Here is a 20,927-nt window from a genome sequence, read left to right as displayed (position 1 = left end):
GCCCACCTGCATTTTTGATTTCCTTCACAGGCTAATTGTACAATATATCAGAGTCCAATTCTTTTTGTACAGCAAAATAATGGTTTGGTCATGTATACTTATTGTATATCTAATTTATTTTTAATATATTTAACATCTACTGATCATCCTGCCTTCTGGGGGAGAGGGTGGGGAGAAGGAGGGGAAAAATTGGAACAAGAGGTTTGGCAATTGTCAATGCTATAAAGTTACCCATACATATAACCTGTAAATAAAAGGCTATTAAAAAAAAAACAGAAAAAAGGGCAATATTTTCATAATAGGTTTGAAATCAGAAGGCATGAGTTCAAATCTTAACTCTACTATTTAGTACCTTCTGTGACTTTAAGTGAGTTTAGTTTTCTACTATAGTTTCCTCATATATAAAATGAGATTGGACTAAATGACCTTGAAGTTTTCTTCCAGCTCTGAATCAATAACCACATGATCTATGAAGTCACAGAGAACTGTACAACAAAGTAACTTCTGTATTACTGAAGTTAGCACTTATCCCATGACATCTTGTCTTTTGGTTTTGTTTTCATATTTACTTATTTAGAACAGAATACAAAATAAGAAAAAGAAAGACATAAAAGAAAAAATTTAAAAAGGAAAACATTGTCATGTGCCCAGCAGCACATCAGGAAGGATTCAAAATATGTAACAATAAATTTTCCTTTAAAGTCAACATATATAATAATAAAAGAAGTTGTATTTTCATGACTGTCAATCTTTGCTTCCTTGTAGGTTGTTCTTTTGTTCTCTTCTGTGTACTTTTTACTTTATTGTTTTTTCCTCTTTTCATGCTTCTACCTTGAGTCAACATTTTATGGAGAAACTGTCACAGTTGGGTAAGTTTCACTTTTTAAAATTCAAGAATTTTGTTTTTTAAATTGTTATTTTTTTGTCAACCCCTTTGTAATTTGGGGATTGTACTGAAAATGTTGATAACCAACATTTGTACATTACCAGTCTTTGGACCAAACTAGAGAGAAGCTTTGGTCTTATCTGCAATTTAGTCATTTGCTTCATGGTTGATCTTGATTATTAACGGTTGATTTTATCTTCTTTTCAAATATCATGCGTTTAAACAGTTATCATAATGTGTATTGATACCAAAGTATCTACTGGGTTTTTTTATGTCATTTTATTCTCATTTCTGGGTTTAATATCTCATTAGAAATGAGAAAAACTCCAAGGCTGGTGATCTTTCTACTGGACAGATTTTCTTCCTTCCTTCCTTCTTTCCTTCCTCCTTTCTTCCTTCCTTCCTTTCTCTCTCTCTCTCTCTCTCTCTCTCTCTCTCTCTCTCTCTCTCTTTCTCTCTCTCTCTCTCTCTTTGTCTCTGTCTCCCTCCCTTCCTCCCTCCCGTCTTCCCTTCCTTCCTTTTTCCCTTCCTTCCTTCCTTTTTTCCTTCTTAACTATTTCTAAATTGTGAAGGATGTATAATCATATCATCTTCTCAAATGCAAGGTAAACATAAATAATTCTTTTTTTTTTCCACAGAGATTTTGACTTGACAAGCTATTTCCATCCCAAGATCTTTGATCCTTTATGAAATCATTACTTTCAAAAAAAAAAAAAAAGAAATCATTACTTTCCAGTCTTTACCTAGTGGTTGGAATGAGCATCTCCAAGATCTCTTCCAAATATACCATCTGGTTCATTTCTTAAATCTAAACTATATTTTCTAACTATTTTTTAGAATTCTCTCCTCTGATTGAGGAGATCACATCAAAGTGATTGAGTATCAGTGAATACGTTGACTTCATTTAGAGCATCTTATCAAGTTCTACATGGAACTTCTTACTCTTCCTTTTCTTCAATGGATGATGGCACTTAAGCTACAACTACCTCCATGGTGTGTTTATGTGTTTGTATGGAGTTTTTTTTCCATATGTCAGTCATATGCACTATAAGAACAAATGATCAAAGATTCAAGAAAATCTTCTTTCATTTTTATTGTTTTTAGGGCTGATGAAGTGATCCCTGCCAACTCCTTTGGTTTTGCACGTCATCCTTCCATTCATTTGAAACTGCCTTACATTTTATAGTTTCATTTATAAAAATGCTATTATCATTATGGTTGAGTTTCTCTAATTGTCTCTGATACAGGGGTTCTTAACCTGGGCCCATGAACTTTAAAAAAATTTGGTAACTGTATTTCAGTATAAGTAAATTCCTTTGAAATACTATGTGTTTTATTTTACACATTTAAAAATATTATTTTGAGAACAGGTACATTGACTTCCCCAGATTGCCAAAAGGGCATATAGGCTTTCCCAGACACTCCATGGAACCAAAAAGGAAAGACCCTTTGACCTAGTGGTATATCATCATTTTGGTCATTGACAATAATCTTATAATTAGAGAGCAAGGAGTTGCTTTGTTTATAGCAAGTTAAAAATCATTTGGTTTTGTACTTTCTCCCCCTCTTTATTTCTACTTTGCTGCCATTGCTGCCAAAGTAGAAAAGTATTTCATAGAACTCATGACTCCTTGTATTTTTATCTATTTCAAAGGTCACCTGGCTAAAATGTGTTTACTCAGAGACCATGTTACTGGTGATAATGCTCGCCATATTTAGTCAAACTAATTCTCATACAGTAGACGTGATCTGTCACTTACACCATACTCAAAGCTTTTCCAATATGGTAGAACAAGCCGGAAATTGAATTCTTCCATCATAACCTTTGAAAACCCAAGGTCAGTCATTCACATGACACTTTGGAGGAATACAGTGAGGATTTTTTGATCTTGTTAAAAAGACTTAGAATGGGTATTATATAAAAACTTTTTAAAATTATAACTATATTTTATATCAATATAATTGTATTATATTTTAGTTTATACATTTTATATATTCTGTGTATTTTATTTTATACATTTTAAAAAGTTATTATGAGAAGGGACCAAAGGTTTCATCAGACTGCCTAGGTCCATCACACATAAAAAAGGTTAAGAACCCCTAATCTAGAAGGACTTCAGTTTCTTAGGTAGATTATTTCTAAGAGGATTTTTAGAAGTACCTGGTAAAGAATGGAGAATGAAAACCCATGGTTAGACTGAGATTTAGATTATATGAGAGTACAAACAACAGTTGATCCATGAAGTATAATATTGTATTAAATACTTATTATATTAAATACTAAATTTTATTTCACAGAATCCTATAAATCTTGATCACAAAGGATCTCTTATACCATCTATTCCAAGCATTATATTTTATAGTTAAGGAAACTGAGGTATAGGGAAGTTAAATCATTTTCCAAAGATTACAATGGTGGTGAATATCAAAGAGATTAGATGGCAGTTAATCCTGAGTATGTTTTAAATTGTAGAATAGAATTAGTTTCATGTGTATATTCCATTCTTTGTTGTGTGGCATACTGAATTATGTGACACCATTTTATAGGATGGAAGAGGCCATGTTATGATTCTATTTATATTTCTTACATGACCAGTTCTATCCATTTGTTGAACTTAAAGTCTCCTAGTTATCTAGAATCATCATTTATTTTCAGCCAAAGTCATAAATGATATGTTTAAATTTCCAGAGGATGTGTTGAATTTCATACATCTTGCTTTGGTCATTAGGGACCAGGACTCAGTTGAGTTTTCCACAATAATATTTACAATTAAGGGATAAGACTAGCCTAAATAATCACAGACTTGGATAAGTAAAAGAGGCCTCAACAGCATCTAGTTTATGCCATATACAAAAGGTGTTACAAAAATAGTGATGAAATCTGTGACTTAAAATTTCATTACACCCTGATGATTTGTGGCAAGCTCTATTCTTTGCCATATTTTACAAGCAGATAAAACAGCCAACAAAGTTAAATAAATTATTCAAGATTACATTCTAGCCAATCTTCAATAATTAATTAAAGACTTGGTAATTTTTTGGATAATACACATCTCAAAATGGATTAATCTTTTCAATTACAATTACTGAGTTGGATTATCTAATTCAAATGAACTGGAAAAATGCCATATTTCCACTTTATTCCACATTATCTAGTCACATGTTGTGTGGCCATGAGTCAGAAGATATCACAGTTGCTAAAGTTGTGAAACTGAAAGCCAACCAAAGGGCTTGCTGTATGTATGTATGTTTTATGAAAGCATGAAAGTATGTTTTATGAAAGCACACTATCATGTAATAGTGGCTAAGGATAATGCACATGTAGATCCACCTACACTATAGAAAAAAAGAACAAAGAAAGGAAGGAAGGAAAGAAGAAAGGAAGGCAGGAAGGAAAGAAAAAAGGAAGGAAGGAAAGAAAGAAGGAAGGTAGAAAAGAAGGAAAAAACATAGATAATGAATAGAGAGCATTTATTTAGAGCTTACTGTGTACAAAGCAGTATGCTAAACCCAGGGAATACAAATAAAAACAATTGGTCCCTACTCACAAAGAAGTTTCCTTTTAATGGAGAAGGAAAATAGATAAAGAAGAACTAGAAAATGGAAGAGGGGACAAAGGTTGATGGTAAAGGGGTAGAAAAGTCTGGAGAATGAGTAAAGTTGGGAATAAAAGGGAACATGACCTCATGCTTTTCCATGATTTGGACTTTAAAAAATCATAATTTATAGAGTAGATTTCTTGATGGAGGCATCTCCAGGGTAGGAAAAGACCTAGAGAAAGGACTTTCTGTTGAATAGACACCTTGTGCAAGATTTACAGGAGAATATGAACAAAAGTCACCCAAGTTATGATCTGCATTATTGGAAGGAACACCTCCATTTCTAAGATCACAGATCCTTTGATGAGACATCAACTAAAGGCAGAGTCAGCAATCACCACAAGGATCCTGGCTTTTAGCCTGCAGAATACAATATCTAAAAGAGTTCTTACAACACCTTTAGGCTTCCTACAATGAATTCTGTGGCTCCCCAAAATGGATTATATCCTGATAGAAGAAAAGTTAAGATGTGAAAAAATGACTAGGGTTATTGAATAGTAGTATAAAGGATGTTTCAAGATAAATAGGGAGGAGAAGTTGACAGATTTTGAAGGTAAGTATCTACTACGAGACATAAACCTTAGATATAAAACATTTAAATGAATTTTTATGAACTATTTGTAAGCACTTTTGCTGAGGGCTTTAGCTGAAAATGTTTGGGGATTCCTATAATTAGCTGACATGAACTGCCTCTGTCTTTATAATCAAAACATTTTCAGATTAATTTCTTTAGGAAACAGCCTCTAGAAAATACCCATTGAGATTTGCACATATGTAGTTTTCAGACATTGAGATAGTGAAACTTAGTATGGCATACATGCTGGAAATTAGGAACACACCTTGCATAGTGGTTAGTCATCATGTTAGAGACATTGTAACAGTGCCAAGATTTTAGTGGCAGTGAGCCAACCAGCGTAGACAGAGAAAGAGGGAAAGCGTATTACTGTTTCAGAAAAAAGGAAGGGTGCCTGCCAATTCCTCATAATATCCATTCTGAAAACAATGAATTTGTCCATGAAAAACGATCATTTGTCATGAGTGGTAACCCAAACTCAGAGTTTCAAAACATCTACCAGACTTCTACATCTGTTAATAAAAGACTTTTTATGCTTTCTCTTGGACAAAATACAGCTTAAAGTAACAAACACTGAGGCATCTTATGCAATAAAGCAATAATAAAACATGATAAATTATATTTCAAGAACATTAATATTTAACACGACTTCTTAGAGCTCCAACTTTTAGGTGCCTCCTGGCTTGAAATGTATATATTCATCAATACCAACTAATCATGTCATTGAATAGGATAGAATTCCTGGAGGAACATGAATGTGCACTATTGGATGTCCAAGCACTTAACTTCCTGGCATCGCATCCATCCATCCATTCATCAATAACTAAACATTTATTAAGCAAGTACCTACTGTATGCCAGCACTATGCTGAGAACTGGGGTTGTATACAAAAAGAGTTTTACCTGAAAAAAGCTTACAGTCTAATGGGAGAGATAAGGGATAATCCTACATAGGATAAATATGAAATATCAGAGGAAAGGCATGAGGTTGTTAAAGGTTTCCTGGAAAAGATGGGATTTTAATTAGGAAGGAACACTCCTTAAGAAGGGAAGCCAGGGAACACTCCAAGACATACTCATTATGATAACTAACCCCTATTCTACTTGTTTTCCAGGTTTCGTGTTGCTAATAAGTATATTTATTTTCCACATTCACTTTGAACAGCATACATTTCTATTTGCTAAATGTCTGGGATTATTTTGGATTTTTTAGCTTCCCCTTTTATTAGGGATGGAAAGTAGAACAAGTCATAAAACTTTATGATTACAGAAGGACTAAAAATTCTGGCCTTCACATAAAATTTGTAATTTGTAAATAGGACCTGAAAAGCAAAAGAGAAATATCATCCCTCCCTTCTAGTAATATAGAGGAAGCATGATATAACGGAGAGAGCATTAGACTAGAATACCCAAGTTTAATTGTCAGATTTAACATTGACAGTGGCTATAGAATTAACCTCTCATTTAAGCCACAGTTTCCTCATTTTAAAAATGGTATGAAGCTTCTGTCCTTTATCTTCTAGGATGCTTATAAGAATCACTTAAATTCATCAAATATTAAGATCCTACAATATTTAGGTACTGGAGGTAGAAAAACAAAAAGAAATTAATCTAACTCATTAGGTTTACAAATAACATATTGCATATAAAACATTTTAAGCCATGAGGTAGCATGATGTGACGTATGCATGCCAGTTATTTTTATTTTATTAATTACCATTTCAAAATCTCTTCCTAAAAACTATTTTTTCCTCTGTGTATATTTGCCTGCTTTTCTGAGAACAAGAGTGAATAATGTCCTCAGTTACCATATATAACCTAATCTTCAGAATAGTTACATGATGGTGGCAGTAATGGTGGTTGTGGGGAGATGATTATGATGATAGTGATGGAGGTGGTTGTGGTGATGATAATGGTGGTGATAATAGTGGTAGTGGTTGTGGCAGTGGCAGTGGCAATAGGGAGCAGGAGGGGAATAGTTGGAAAATTATTTAAAACTCTTCCCATCTAAACTGTTGACAACAATGATAAAAGGGGGCAATTCTTTCTTTCTTTCACCTTATCTCAAAAGTCTTGGTGACAGAAGGCAGAAATCTGGGTTTCTGCTTTCTTCCTTGTTATTCTTAGCTACTTAAAGCAATATGAACTCAAAGAATTTCCTCTTGTAAAGAATAGTCTGTTCTTTAAGGACACTCATACACACCCACCCATGAGAAAAGAGTTGGCTAGAATAATAACATATGATATGTATCATGCTCTAAGCCTTGTAAAGCACTTTAGAAATTATCTCATTTGAGTTAAAGTGCCCACTTTATGACAGTATGTAAGAATTAAGAATAAAGAAAAACTGTAAATCAGTGGTCTTGTGATTGATAAGCAAGAGAGTGTTCAGAAAAAAAAAAAGACAAATCAAGATGAAGGGCCTCAGGTCTGTGCCATGAGATTATTGGTTGAAGGAACTGTGAGGATTGAACCTAAAAAGAAATCTCAGGAGACACATAACTATCATAGTATTTTAGATTTGGAACTGGAAGTGTCTTAAAGGCCCTTGACTCTATCTTCCCTCAAATTTGAGATAAGGAAAATGAATTTAAAGAAGTTAAATGATTGGCTCAGGGTCACCCAGCTATAAGTATCTAACGCTGAATTTGAACTTAGGTCTTCTTGACTCCAGGCCCATCATTTTATCCACTATGCCACCTTGTGTGGTCTTAGAGTCCAGTAGAAGGAACAATGGGTCAAAGTGGCAAAAAAGAAAGTTAGACTTGATATAAAGGAAAACCCCCTTAAAATTTTGTTGTTGTTTCATTTAAGTCAAGTTTGACTTCTCATGACCATTTCCTTCTCCAGATCATTTTACATAGGAGAAACTGAGGGAAACAGGGTTAAGTGACTTGCTGAGCTGAGTCACATGGCTAGGAAGTTTCTGGGGCCAGATTTGAACCCAGGTTTTCCTGACCTCGAGGCACTGTCCTAAAAATGAGAGTTACCCTACAGAGGAATGAGATGCTTTAAGAGAAAGGAGTTTTCATCTCATAGGAGGTCTTTGAGAAGAGGCTAGATAACCAGCACCAGATAATTTGTGGTGAAGATTTTTGTTCAGAAAGTATGAGTGAGCCTTTGTATAGTAGTAAACATTCCTGCTACCAGAGAGGATGAGAATGAAAGAATTCTGAATTCTGAACACTAAGTTCAGCATCAATGTGATGAATTTCTGAGATTAGGGAAGGCCACCTGACTGCCTAGCCAGCCAAGTCAGAAATGGAACAGGTAAAAGCTCCCATGACAATTAGAGGTTGGGTTAGGGCCCTGAATGGCTACTAGCCCTCCAACCTGAACAAGCCAGGGAGACCTGATGCTAAGACACACACACACAAAACCAGAATAACTGGGTTGGACTAAAAGGCTACTCTTGATTTTCCCAGATCCGTTATTCAGTGTCGAAGGCAGAATCTGAATCAGGTCTTTCTTTCTTCAGATCTAGACCTCCATATCCTAGCCATTATCCCCCATGACTTAGTTGCCTTTTCATCATAGAACTTCTTTCAATGCTTAGAACTTCCTTACCCTGGAACATCCCTCTGTCATGCCATTCCCCTCCTCCCATTGGTGAGTTCCTTATAGGAGCCTCCATTCTGGGGTCAGCCATGCTTCATCCCCCTCCTGGCTGTCCTTCTGATGCTTTATGATCCTAAAAAGAAGTCTTCATTCTCAATCACACTTTCCAGTTCTATTTTTGGTGTTGTCTTACCTTATTAAAATGCAAGCTCCTTGGAGGCAGGATTTTTCCTTATATTTATATTCCCAGAACTTAGAACAGGATATGACACATAGTAAGTACTTAATAAATGTGTGTTACCTGCATTTAGGAACTTGGAACTTTTTTATGCACATTAATAGAGACCTAGAAATGAGTTAATCTTCTACTTACTTGAAGGCAAAATGAGAGAAGATTGAACCTAGACTACATAAGCCCAGAGCTTGGGGTTCTGGTCTACATTCTTAATTATATATATTAAAAAAAAAAAAGCCACAGACATATCCATTCCTGGAAAGCAATATCCTTTATATAGGATTCCAAAATCTATGGGGCACAAGGGATCTTTTAAATAATCCAAGTGATATTTAACAACAAAAACCATTATGTACTGTCTGCAAGAAGGACCAATGCCTATTGAGACTTTAAAATGAAGTAATATGCTTAAACTTCACATTCCCTAAAATCTGAATAAGCTTTCAATATACAGATTAGTTTCCAAATAGGAATCAGGCATACCAAGTCTTGAAACAGAAAGGATTACTTTCCTTCTTGGAGAAATAATGAAATCAGGACCAAGAGAAAATGTGCAACTGTTTGAGATAAGAGAATTGTGTGGAAGATGGATTTGATTGTTGGATTTGGTCACAGAGGATAGGATGAAGATTGGTCTGTAAAAACTATAAAGAAGCAATTAGGTTTGATTCTTAATAGTGAAAGCTGCTCAGATGGAGAAATGACTGCCATAAGAGGTAGTGATTTCTCTTCACTCCAGAGATCATCAACAGAGACTGTACCAGATATTTTATAGAGGAAATGATGATGATGATGATAGTGATGGTAGTGGAGGTGGTGGGTATTTATTTTTATTAAGACTGAGACTCCCTATCTCTCCCCATTCTATTATGATTAATATGGGAGCTTTGATCTACCCTATTTCCAACCTGGGCTGGTCAACTCTTCCCTACCCCTAGGGACTCAGCATAATGCTAAATGTAGATCAGACACCTGATTGGTTTAGCTCACTGTTGACTCAGAAATCCCAAGTTCAAGAGGTTCACCAGACTCAGTTTCTCTGGAAATTGGGATTACAAATTTGTAGCACCATGCCTGGCATGGATTTTTTTTTAAAGATGGGACTGGACTAAATGAATACAGAAATCCCTTCAAACTCTGAAATTCTATGATTCCTTTACCAAGTTGGAAAGAAAACTCTAGATATTGTCATCAATCTAAGCAGAACAATATTACCTCCCTTTATCAACCATGTAGTTTTTCACTATGGCCCAAATGTCTCAGGATTGTAAGATCATAAATTTGAAATTATGAGAAAACTCAGATGTCACCTAGAGTTATCTCCATATTTTAAAGATGAAGAAACTAAGGTGCAATGGCTTTAAATGCCTGGCAAAAAGTTGTAAAATTTATAAGCATCAGTGCTAAGATTTGAATCTCTCTACCTTATCTAGTCTTATGAGGCTATATTTACACGGAGAAGTCCGATCTGCCATATAGGTTGAAGGATGCCATAATTGCACCAGACTACATTTTCTGCTGATTTCTTTCCACCAGTTGTCCATATCAGGAAGACTGCAGCCAAACACATCTTTAAGATCAGGAGTGTTAGTAGAGCTGACTAGTCACGGTAAAATTTGGGATCACAAAATTATGTATCACAGGAACATAATTTTAGAGCCAAAAGAGCTTAAAGGCCATCTGGTCTTACCCTACCGCCATTTTACATTATGAGGAAAAAGAACCTCAAAAAGATTGAATAATTAGCCCAGCAAATAAGTGTCTGAGGCAAGATTTGAATTCAAGTCTTCCTGATTCCCGCCCTAGCCACTGCTCTAAATCTCTGGTATTTGCAAGTGGATTACAGGTGTGCTGCTTCTAAATCTCTGGTATTTGCAAGTGGGTTAAGAGCATGACTTCAAGACATTGGAATGATAAAAGGTCAGAAATGATAATGAATCAATGAAATGAAATGAAAACTCAGGTCTGGGTAACTTAAGAGGGCATGTCTCCCTAAAATCTTCCTCCTTGGGAAGGATTGTATGAAATGATACAGAGCAAAGAAAGCAGGAACATGATGACCCCAAGATTTAAGAATTCATATTAATACAATGCCAATTGTAACATCAGAGGACTAATAGAGGTGGTAGACAACCAATGAAGAGCAAAGTATTAAGTATCAGACATGATGCATGTCTCTACCAATATGGAAAGTTTCATGCAAACACTAGGCTTGAGCTCTGGATAACAGCTGATTTTTTTTTTTTTTTTTTGGCATAACTGTACTTTTTTGCTGCAGAGAAGACTTCTGGGAAGAAGAGGAGAGGGCATGAGGAAATAATAGCAGCATAAACAAAAGCCTCAACAAAACATCTTAAAAATTCATTTCTTTGTTTCAATAGGACTAACATCTACGAGATAAGAAAACAATTCTCTGTGTGCTAAACAAAACATAATTAAATTTTATATGTAACATTTAATACCAGAGGCTGTTAACACCAAAAGAACCTCAAGCTCCTTGACCACTGTCTTATCACAAATTGTATTTTGAAAATGAATAAGGTAACAAAGCTAAGTAACATAAAATAATATAGATTCTGTTCTTGCTTATTCTTCAAATAGATTTTTTTCTTCTTTTGGATGCCCAACCATGGGGAGAAGATCAAGTGGTATGGCATGGAAATTACTTATTCCATTGTAATAATAATAAAAATAACATCTCACATTTCCATACACCTTTATGATTTGCAAAGGGCTTTATTTTAATATTTCATATATGCATATTACATATATGTATATAGTGTATATTACTCATGTAATCTTTACAACAATCTTGTATGATGTGTGCTATTATATTACAAATAAGGAAGCAAAGTCTAAGAGAGGTCAATTGATCTGCCTAGAATCACACAGCTACTATGTGTTTAAGATGGAATTCAAATTCCGACCTTTCTGACTCCAAGTTCAGTGTTCTATCTTGCAGTTTCTCAGATAAATTTCTTTCTTAAGGACCAGGTCTTAAAACCAAATCTTTCTGGCTCTCATTGATTGGCCAACAATGGATTTCAGGCCAAACCCCATTTGATTTTTTGACCTTGATTGGCTCGAAATGAATATAAATAGCCATCGTTTCTGTTTTGACCAGAAACCTTGAAAGTTTTCCCCTTGTAGAATGATTTTTTTTTTACCAGATAAAAGAGGCCATTCTTTGCCTCATTTCTCACCTGAATAGGTGTTGCCTCAATCCGAGACCTGTTAAAGATGTTAGCTTAAAAAGACCAAAATTTCCCTTTATATCTATTTCCATCTCCAAGTATCCTGTTCTATTTCTTGTCATTGACCTACATGGCTCTGGTGGAGAAAATGAGGCTGGTGATTTTGCTCAGCCATCCTTCACTTCAATCCAATTCACTTGCATGTCACAGCATCATCTCCCTGAAATCACGGTCCTCTTCCAGAATGAAGGACAAACAGTTGCCTCACTGAAGTTAGATATTTTCAGGCAAAATTTTTAGTCACACACAAAAGAAAATAAGTTTGATAAAGCATAATGTTGCTTTTTAACTTTCCTGGGCCTTAGTTTCCCCATCTATAAAATAAAGGAACTATACTTGACATCCACTAAGGTCCCTTCCATCTCACAGTCTATGATCCCCTATTTCTGTAACTTCTGAAAGATCAATTAATAGGATAGAAAAGGAAGTAGTTTTGCCAGTCTGTTATTCTCATTTCTGCAATTCCCATAGAATTCTCTCTCTTCTTAACCCCTCCCCTCTCCACCCCAGGACCACAACAACCAGAGGGCACAAACAAACATAGAAACCAGAAATACTGAACTCTGTTCTAAGCAACATCTGCATCTGAAATAAGGAAAACCCCAAACCCACTAGTATGTAAATTTTAATGATGCAGATCCAGACTGAACATTTCTTATATGCCAGTGTTGTCTCCAGAAGTGCAAAGGTAACTGGGTCCCAGGAGGCCACCCCCAAGAACGCCCACAGGCTGTTAGGTCACAATCAGAGCTTTTTCACTATATGAGTATTCTCTTTTATGGGGCGTTTGCTTAAAAATGTAAGCAATTTCTCAGATGGAACATCTGAGTAACTCAGAAAAGGTCACTTTCTCCCCCAAATTTAGTTACTTTACCCTCACATTCACATTGTACTCCATGGAAGTGTTTATTGTTAGTTTCTGCACAGCAACATTTTAAGCTGTGATGGCCGCCAAAGTCATGTAGCTTGTACACTTTGGCAGCCAACCCTTTATAGAACCAACCCAGAAACTAGGAAACCTTCTCACCTTGGGCTGGGATTTGTCCAGTAGCTGCTAGGACACATAGTGTAAGAAAAAGGAACAGGGCTTTCCTGAAAAAGAAAAAAGAAAAGGAAAATTACTCTTTTATGGTCAAATATTTACATTTCTAAAATCCAAATTTAATACAGAAATTGGAAGGAAATAGGCCCTTTAATGATGATAATGCTAGCAAGTAGTTTAATTTTTTCTGACTCTCTGATCCCATTTTGGGGGGTTTTCTTGGCAAAGATAATTGGAGTGATCTGCCATTTCCTTCTCATTTTACAGAAGTGGTAAATCTTTAGGCAAACAGGATCACTTTCATAGATAAGTATCTAAGTCTGAATTTGAACTCAGGGCCTCCTGAGTTACTCCAGGCCTGGTACTCTAGCCACTATGCCACTATTATAATAATAGTAATAATAGTAACCTGCATTTGTATGCTACTTTAAAGTTTACAGAGTGCTCTACATCTTACTCCATTTGAATCTCATCCGTTTGAATGTTATCCTTTTTCAGATGAAGAAACTAAGACAGAGAGAAGTAATGATTCCTAGTCACATATCTAGTAAAGGCCTGAAACAGAATTTGAATTCAGGTTTTCCTGACTAAAGGAAGGGATAAATGGGCCTAGAAACACAAAAGACCCCGGACGGGAACTGAATCCATAAACACTTCTCAAGTATCAAACCTTGTAATGGTGCAGGTAATCCAAAGGCAAAAATAATAGATACTAATAATAGCTACCAGTTACAATTTGCAAGCACTTTACAATTATTTTCTTATCATTCCCTGTCCTCAAGGAGCTTACATTCTCTCTGGAATAACAATACATATATAAGTATATTTGGTTTGATTAGAACAAGTCTTGTGATTTCACTAATATTAGTTTAGTGATTCCCCAGAAGTATTAGTGATTAGTGTATCACTATTAGGATTACCTCGAGGAATTAGTGACTAGTATATCACTATTAATATTCACTAGAGGAATTAGTGTGTCACTATTAGTATTCCCTAAAGGAATTTGTGATTAGTGTATCAGTATTAGTATAGTGATCCCCTAGAGATATTGGTAATTAGTGTGTCACTATTAGTATTCCCTAGAGGAATTAGTGTATCACTATTAGTATTCTCTAAAGGAACTAGTGAATAGTATATCACTATTAGTATTCACCAGAGGAATTAATGATTAGTGTATCACTATTAATATAGTGGTTCCCTAGAGGAATTAATGATTAGTATGTCACTATTAGATTCACTAAAGGAAACTCCTTAAGAAGACTGCTACTTGCTGGGCTATTTATAACCTCAGAAGGTCAGCAAACCAAGAGGTAAATCCAGTCCACTGACTATTTTCGTAGGGCCCAAGAGATACAAAATTTTTTACATATATATGGGCCATATGAAAACAGATGGAGGGCTCAATTTGGCCCATGGGCCAGTTTTTGAATCTTTGCCTTAGAGAGTTGCTTGGTAACCCGAGATTGAGTGATTTGTTTAAGGTCATACAACAGATCCATGTCAGGGTAGGAATATGAACTAGGGTATAAGACACATTTTTTATCCACCGTGCAAAGTTGCTTCTCAGATGCAAATTATAGCTAAAGTAATTGAGGTAGATGGAGGGTACTAAAGAAAGGTTGAAGAGAAGGGTCTCTTGTAAAAGATGACACTATCATCTATTGCCACACCGCACCTCAGTCAACGCACACCTGGAATATGTTTTCAGTGTGGATACACACTTTAATAATGCACCCCAAAGGCGGCAGACAGGAAGGTGAAGAAACACAAAAACCACGTCATGTGAGGACCATTGAAGTAACTGAAGATGCTTAGCTTGGAGAAGATATAGTTATTTTTGAATATTTGAAAGATCATCATGGGAAGATGTTCTGTGTAACTTCAGAGGGCCAAACTAAAGATCAATCAATAAAAGATGGAGAAAGGCAGAGATTAGAATAATATAGGGAGGAATTTTTGAACAATTGGAAGACTGCAAAAATGGAATGGACCAATAAGTAGTGAATTCTCCATCATTAGTATTGTTCAAGAAAATGCCAGATTATTACTAGAAAGTATTACTTCTTCCTTCCATGGGCTAGGTGACTCCCAAGATACCTTCTAACTAGAGATTCTGTGATTTTTATGAGTAAACAGTGATTGATATAAACCAAACGATATGCAAAGTTGCATAAATATCTTAATTTTAGTGACTATGCAATATATCTTTTGACTAAGGTGATTGCCTCAGTTTCTCATCTCTAAAATGATTTAGAGAAGGAAATGGAAAACTACTCCAAGAAAACTCTCAAATGGCTCATGAAAAGTCAACTGTACTGAAAAGATTTAACAACAAATACAAAACATTCCATCCCCAGCCTCCAGGCGTTTACAGAAGCTGTACTGGACTCTCCCTTTGTGCTTCTAATGCCCTATTTCTCATCTCCCCCACCTCTCTCTGTCTCTTTGTTTTTCTCTCTGTCTCTCTGTGTGTCTCTGTCTCTGTCTCTTTCTGACTCTCTGTCTGTGTCTGTTTCTCTTCTCCCTCCCTCTTTCCCTCTCTCTTTCTCTCTCTCTCTGTCTGTCTCTGTCTCTGTCTGTCTCTCTCTCTATTTCCTTAGCTCAGCTCAGGTGTTAACACTCAGATGTTAGTTTTAATAGATAGTTAGTCCTTCCCAATTACTCTGTATTTAGTTTTGGTATATTTAATCATTTTTTGTGTACATTTTGTCTCCGAATAAAATGTATGTTCCTCAACGGCAGGGACTGTTTGGGTCCTTTGTTTTGTAATCCCAGCACCCAGCACAATTCCTACCACATGTAGATACTCAATAGATCCTTGTTGAATAGAGTTGAATTCTTAGGGGAAAGTCAAGGCTGTTTGTACAAGATTAGACTTATGAACTACTCATATTAGAATCGTGAGTTTTAGGTTGGACATTAAGGTTTTTGTATTTAAGTTAGCATTGATCAGTTTGCTTATGATTAACTAGTTAATGTCTTCACCATCATTTTTTCTATGTCAATTTATGGAGTCTTCTGATTAAAAGCTGCTTCTGTCACAGAATTGAATGGAAATCTAATGGGGACTTTGGGGGAGAAGAGAGATGGTCGATCTTAGACGAAATTAGAGAATATCTCTACATTAGCAGGAATAAATCTATAATACTGTACATTAATAAGCTCAGTGTCCCTCTATCAATTAATGAATTTTTAAAAAATTTACTATTAAGGGATTACTATGTGACAAGCAATATGAAAAGTGCTGGAAATGTAAATGCCAAAGTAAGGTGACACTTGAGGTAACTGCCTTCAAGGAGGATACATTTTAGTAGCCAAAATAGCACAAAGAGGAGTGATTAAGGGAAGCTGTTTTGGTTTAAAAAGTCCCAAGGACACTGATTGAAACAGTATGATAATGTTGATTTGATTAGTTTTTATGTCAAAAAGTAGGAGGAGGAAGACAGGGAATGAGTGACAGTGATAGAATGGAAAATACCCAGTGAGGATAAGAATGGATGATCTCACATCTGAGCTGGGACTGAGATCTCTCTTGAAATAGACTGGAACTTGAAGCATTTTTATTCTTATAAGGAGATACCTAACTCACCCTAACAAAAAGTGGATTCGTTTGCAAATATCGCCAACCATTTTACTAAAACAATGGATCAATTCATAGCATTAATTGAGCCCCTGGTATGTTGGGGAAAAAAATTCCTGGCACATTTCCTACTCACTATCTCACTTATATCAATAGCATATTTTTCACCTTGATTGTGGATCTTTGTAATCCTGGGGGATTTCACATACTTTCAGGGATACATACGGTAAAAAACTTATTTTCATAATAATATTAATATGTTATTTATCTACTGAAAAACTTCTTTTTTCCAACTACATAAGTCTAAAGCCAGATTTTCTTCATATACTCCAACCAAAACAACATATTGCAACAATTGAATGCGGAAACAAATAGGAGAAACTACTGCCTTCTATTATGCCAAACATTAAAAAAAATTTACAAAACTATGGAAAATAATGCCATTTTTCTCATTGAATGTTTTGTTTAGGAAAACATACTTATTTTTCATAAAAATATATTACTTATATAATATGAAATGGGTTTATTACTGTTATTTGTAAACAAATAAACAGAATGAAATTATTAGTTTTAATTAAGAAATACCATAAAACATAAAATAAAGTCATAAGCAAAACATTTGTAGGTCTTCAATAATTGTTAAGAGTTATAAAGGGCTCTTAAGATCAAAAGTTTGAAAATTGTTACTCCAGAGAAAGCGACAAATACAAAGGTGAATAGGCTGAGAAATTGCATTAATGCAAATAGACAAACTTTTATTAAACATGTACTGCGAGTGAAACACAGAATTGTCTCCTCAGGATACAAAGATAAAAACTGAGTTCCAAGGAATTTTCATTCTACTTAGAAGGTGAAGTAAGAATACAACATCTATCTGAATAAGAAAATAAATTTAGAGCAATATCTAAAGGGATATAGGTGATAACTTAAGGAAGGGCCGGGGAAAAGATGGAAAGAGCTTCCAAAGATCACACAGATCACAACCCATGTAACTTAGCAAAGCAGTCACAGGAATTCACCTAAGGCAATATGGACTTTTCCAGGGCCTCATAGCTATTAATGTATCAGGGGCAGGATCTGAACTTCATGCCAAAATCAACATTCTTACTGACCCTATGATATTCTCCCTTTTTATCATAATGTTGACCTCTTTAAAATGTCTGACTTAGTGGGATAAAACTAGACAAATCAAGGAGTAAGCACAATTCTTATTCATTTTGAGAGTGACTCATTCATTAGTTAGGCAATCAAGGTACAGTTGCCAAAATAAAAAAAAAAAAAATTTGGACCAGGGCCCTATTATAAGTCATAATTGTGATACTGGGCTTAATGATGAGTTTCAAAACCTCAAGACTTGAGCCATCTAGACATCTCACAATTCAAATACTGGTCAACCTTGAGTTGTTTTCATGAAAAGAACAGCAAAATTATAACATGGAGTCTTAAAAAGACTTTTAGTATAAAAGAAAACCATATATATGAAAACTCATTTAGATTATTCTTTATCTAGAGATGTGGCATATTTCATAGTTTTAATCACTTTCTTTGTATGTAATATGGATTATTCTATGATATATTCATCTAACGTATCCTTATATCATCGCTGTTGACTCATTTCAGTCATATTTGACTTTTCATGATCCCATTTGAGGTTTTCTTGGCAAAAATACTCGAGTGATTTGCCATTTCCTTTTCCAATTCATTTTACAGATGAGGAAACTGAAACAAACAGGATTAAGTGACTTGCCCAGGATCACACAGCTAGAAAATGTCTGTTGCTAGATTTGAAGTTAGGAAGATGAGTCTTCCTGATTTCAGGTCCTGCACTCTATCCACTATGGTGCCATCTAGCTGTTCCTTCTTATATAATAGTATATATTCCAAATTATAAATACGTGTTTGACTTTTTTTTTTCTTTTCTATTATCCTAAGGAAAGCTGTGTGTAGCTTTCAACATCTGGAGTTATGATATGAAGATTTAGTACCCATCTGTTTGGGATTTATTTGTTTGGGATGATCTTTGGCTAATCTTGAGTGAATCTTGTAGTACTTACCCTAGACTGGGTGAATCCCAATATGGCCCTGAGTCTTAAGTGTTAGCCAACTGTCTTCTTCCTTCTCTGTATTTTCATGCATTAAAATGGTACATGTAGCTCACCTAGACTGGCAAGAAGCCCAGCATTACCATCACCAGGGGATAACTCATCTGAATCATGCTGCCTTAGCAGAATATGAGAAGGAGGGAGAAATAGCACCTGCCCCAGGTACCTCTGGCCTAGGCTGGAACCTTAATCACTTGCATGAGTTGACAGATGAGAAAAGGCAACTCACTAAACATCCATCTGCGTACCATGAAGGCAAAAAAACACCTGCAAAATGCATTTGATGGGCTCAGCACCGCCCCCACCAATGACCTCAGCAAAAAAAATGAGCTTGCCCTAGACATACTGACAAGTTCATTCATGGTTCCAGGCAAGAAAACCTAAACTTGTCAAATATCTTTTTCTCTTGCCTTATCCAGGTGATCCCAAGAGATTATGACAAATCTGTTAGGCTATACCTTATGTAAGTGTACTTCTGTACCAAACTCCATGACTAATGGAGGGAATAGACAGATGGCTGACATCCACTTTCTTTCCCTCCTTTCCTTTGGCTGATGTCAAGTAGTCGAATTTAACCAATGGGGGAAAAATTTTAAGCAAGACAGATGCTATACTGAATTCTGTATAGGGAATCCTTATCTGCCTCACATGTTTCTGTAATACAGGAGAGAGAACCCAGAACTAGGAATCAACATATTTGCTTCAGGTCCCAGCAATGGTGTTAGGAAGATACCTTTTCCTGAATTCAAATCTAGCCTCAGACACTTGAAAGGATATGTAGCCCTGAGCAAGTCCCTTAATTCTTTGCCTCATTTGTAAAATGATCTGGAGAAGGAAATGGCACATACCACTCTAGTATCTTTATCAAAAACAAACAAAAAAAAAAAACAAAAAACACCAAAGTCGAGTTATAGTCAGACAGCATTAACAATGACTGAACATGATAATTGTTTGTTGATTAACATATAACTTGCTGAAGGTCACCAATGCAAGCCCAGCACCTTCTCAGAAGCTTAGAAAAGTCTCTGAAGTACTCAGCAGAGATTAAGTGACTTGTAGTACTTGTACACACACACACACACACACACACACACATACGTATTCAGAGAAATGTATTATGTGTATTTATACATATGTGTATATGCAAATACAAATATGTACATAATAATTTATAGAACTATAGAATGCAAATAGATTTATACCATCTAATCCAAAGTTCATTGATATGGGACTCTACTTATTGGTAGAGATGAATGCCCTGACCTGAGTGAGAGGCTGGGTGGAGTTAATGAGAGACAAGTTGTTCAGATCTTGGGAGTCCTTTTTTGGGACTCTCCAAAGAAAGTTACTACAAAATCCTTCTTCAAGAGAGTCCCCACTGGAACTCGTCCACCTTCAAGTTTTCTTCAATGAGAGTTGTTTCAGGTACTCTAGGTTTTCATGGCTTCCAGCTTCAAGAGAGAAGATAGGAGACCAATCATACTTTAAGTAGCTGAAGGAAAAATCCCTGGGAAATTTTGAGAGGAGCTGACTATGTCCATCATGCCTCCAATCCCTTTGGTTTGCTGCCGGACCCAGGTTTAGCTGAATGTCTTCACTCTGTCTTACTGATATATATATTCTCCTATGTATACCTTCTTGGATTTCTATTTTGCTATGATCTTTGCTATTTGCCATGTGTAGAACTGGAATTAGGTAGGGAAGCCTGAGATACAGAGTTTGAGGTCTTCCTTCCACCAAAATGACAAAATGATAAAATGCTAGCTCAAACTCTATCATATCTTCTCAATAAGCAATATTTAAGAGAGCCGTATTTCTCCCTTTGCAGAGAGCAGTGATAGCCTCTGACTCTAATCTTTTGCTTTTCCTCCAGATAGGAATGAGTATCTTCCTGGAAAAGGGTGGAGAGAAGAGGCTTAAAATATCTATTATGTCTCCTTTGGAGCCCCTCCCCTCCATACACACACACACAGTATAGCTTAATGGATTACTGCCCTTAGAACTAGGAAGACTAGTTATCACTAATACATATTGGCTATTGGGAACATGGGCAAATCACAACCCTTAAAATGTCGGAAAAAATCTTTAAGATTATATG

General features: G+C 35.6%; 1 protein-coding gene across 2 annotated transcripts in view; it reads right to left on the bottom strand.

Annotated features, from left to right (window-relative positions):
• COL24A1 (collagen type XXIV alpha 1 chain) overlaps positions 1-20,927 on the bottom strand; it is a 357,598-nt gene that overhangs the window by 327,262 nt on the left and 9,409 nt on the right. For both annotated transcript variants that reach the window (XM_031969393.1, XM_031969394.1), the window contains one exon: positions 13,133-13,197. In XM_031969393.1, the coding sequence (XP_031825253.1) occupies positions 13,133-13,197 (65 nt within the window). The remainder of the gene's footprint in view (positions 1-13,132; positions 13,198-20,927) is intronic.

This window comes from Sarcophilus harrisii, chromosome 4 (genome assembly GCF_902635505.1).
Source record: "Sarcophilus harrisii chromosome 4, mSarHar1.11, whole genome shotgun sequence".
NCBI classification, from domain to species: Eukaryota; Metazoa; Chordata; class Mammalia; order Dasyuromorphia; family Dasyuridae; genus Sarcophilus; species Sarcophilus harrisii.
The sequence above is the reverse complement of the archived record's forward strand: the minus strand, read 5'-3'. Positions and strand labels throughout refer to the sequence as shown.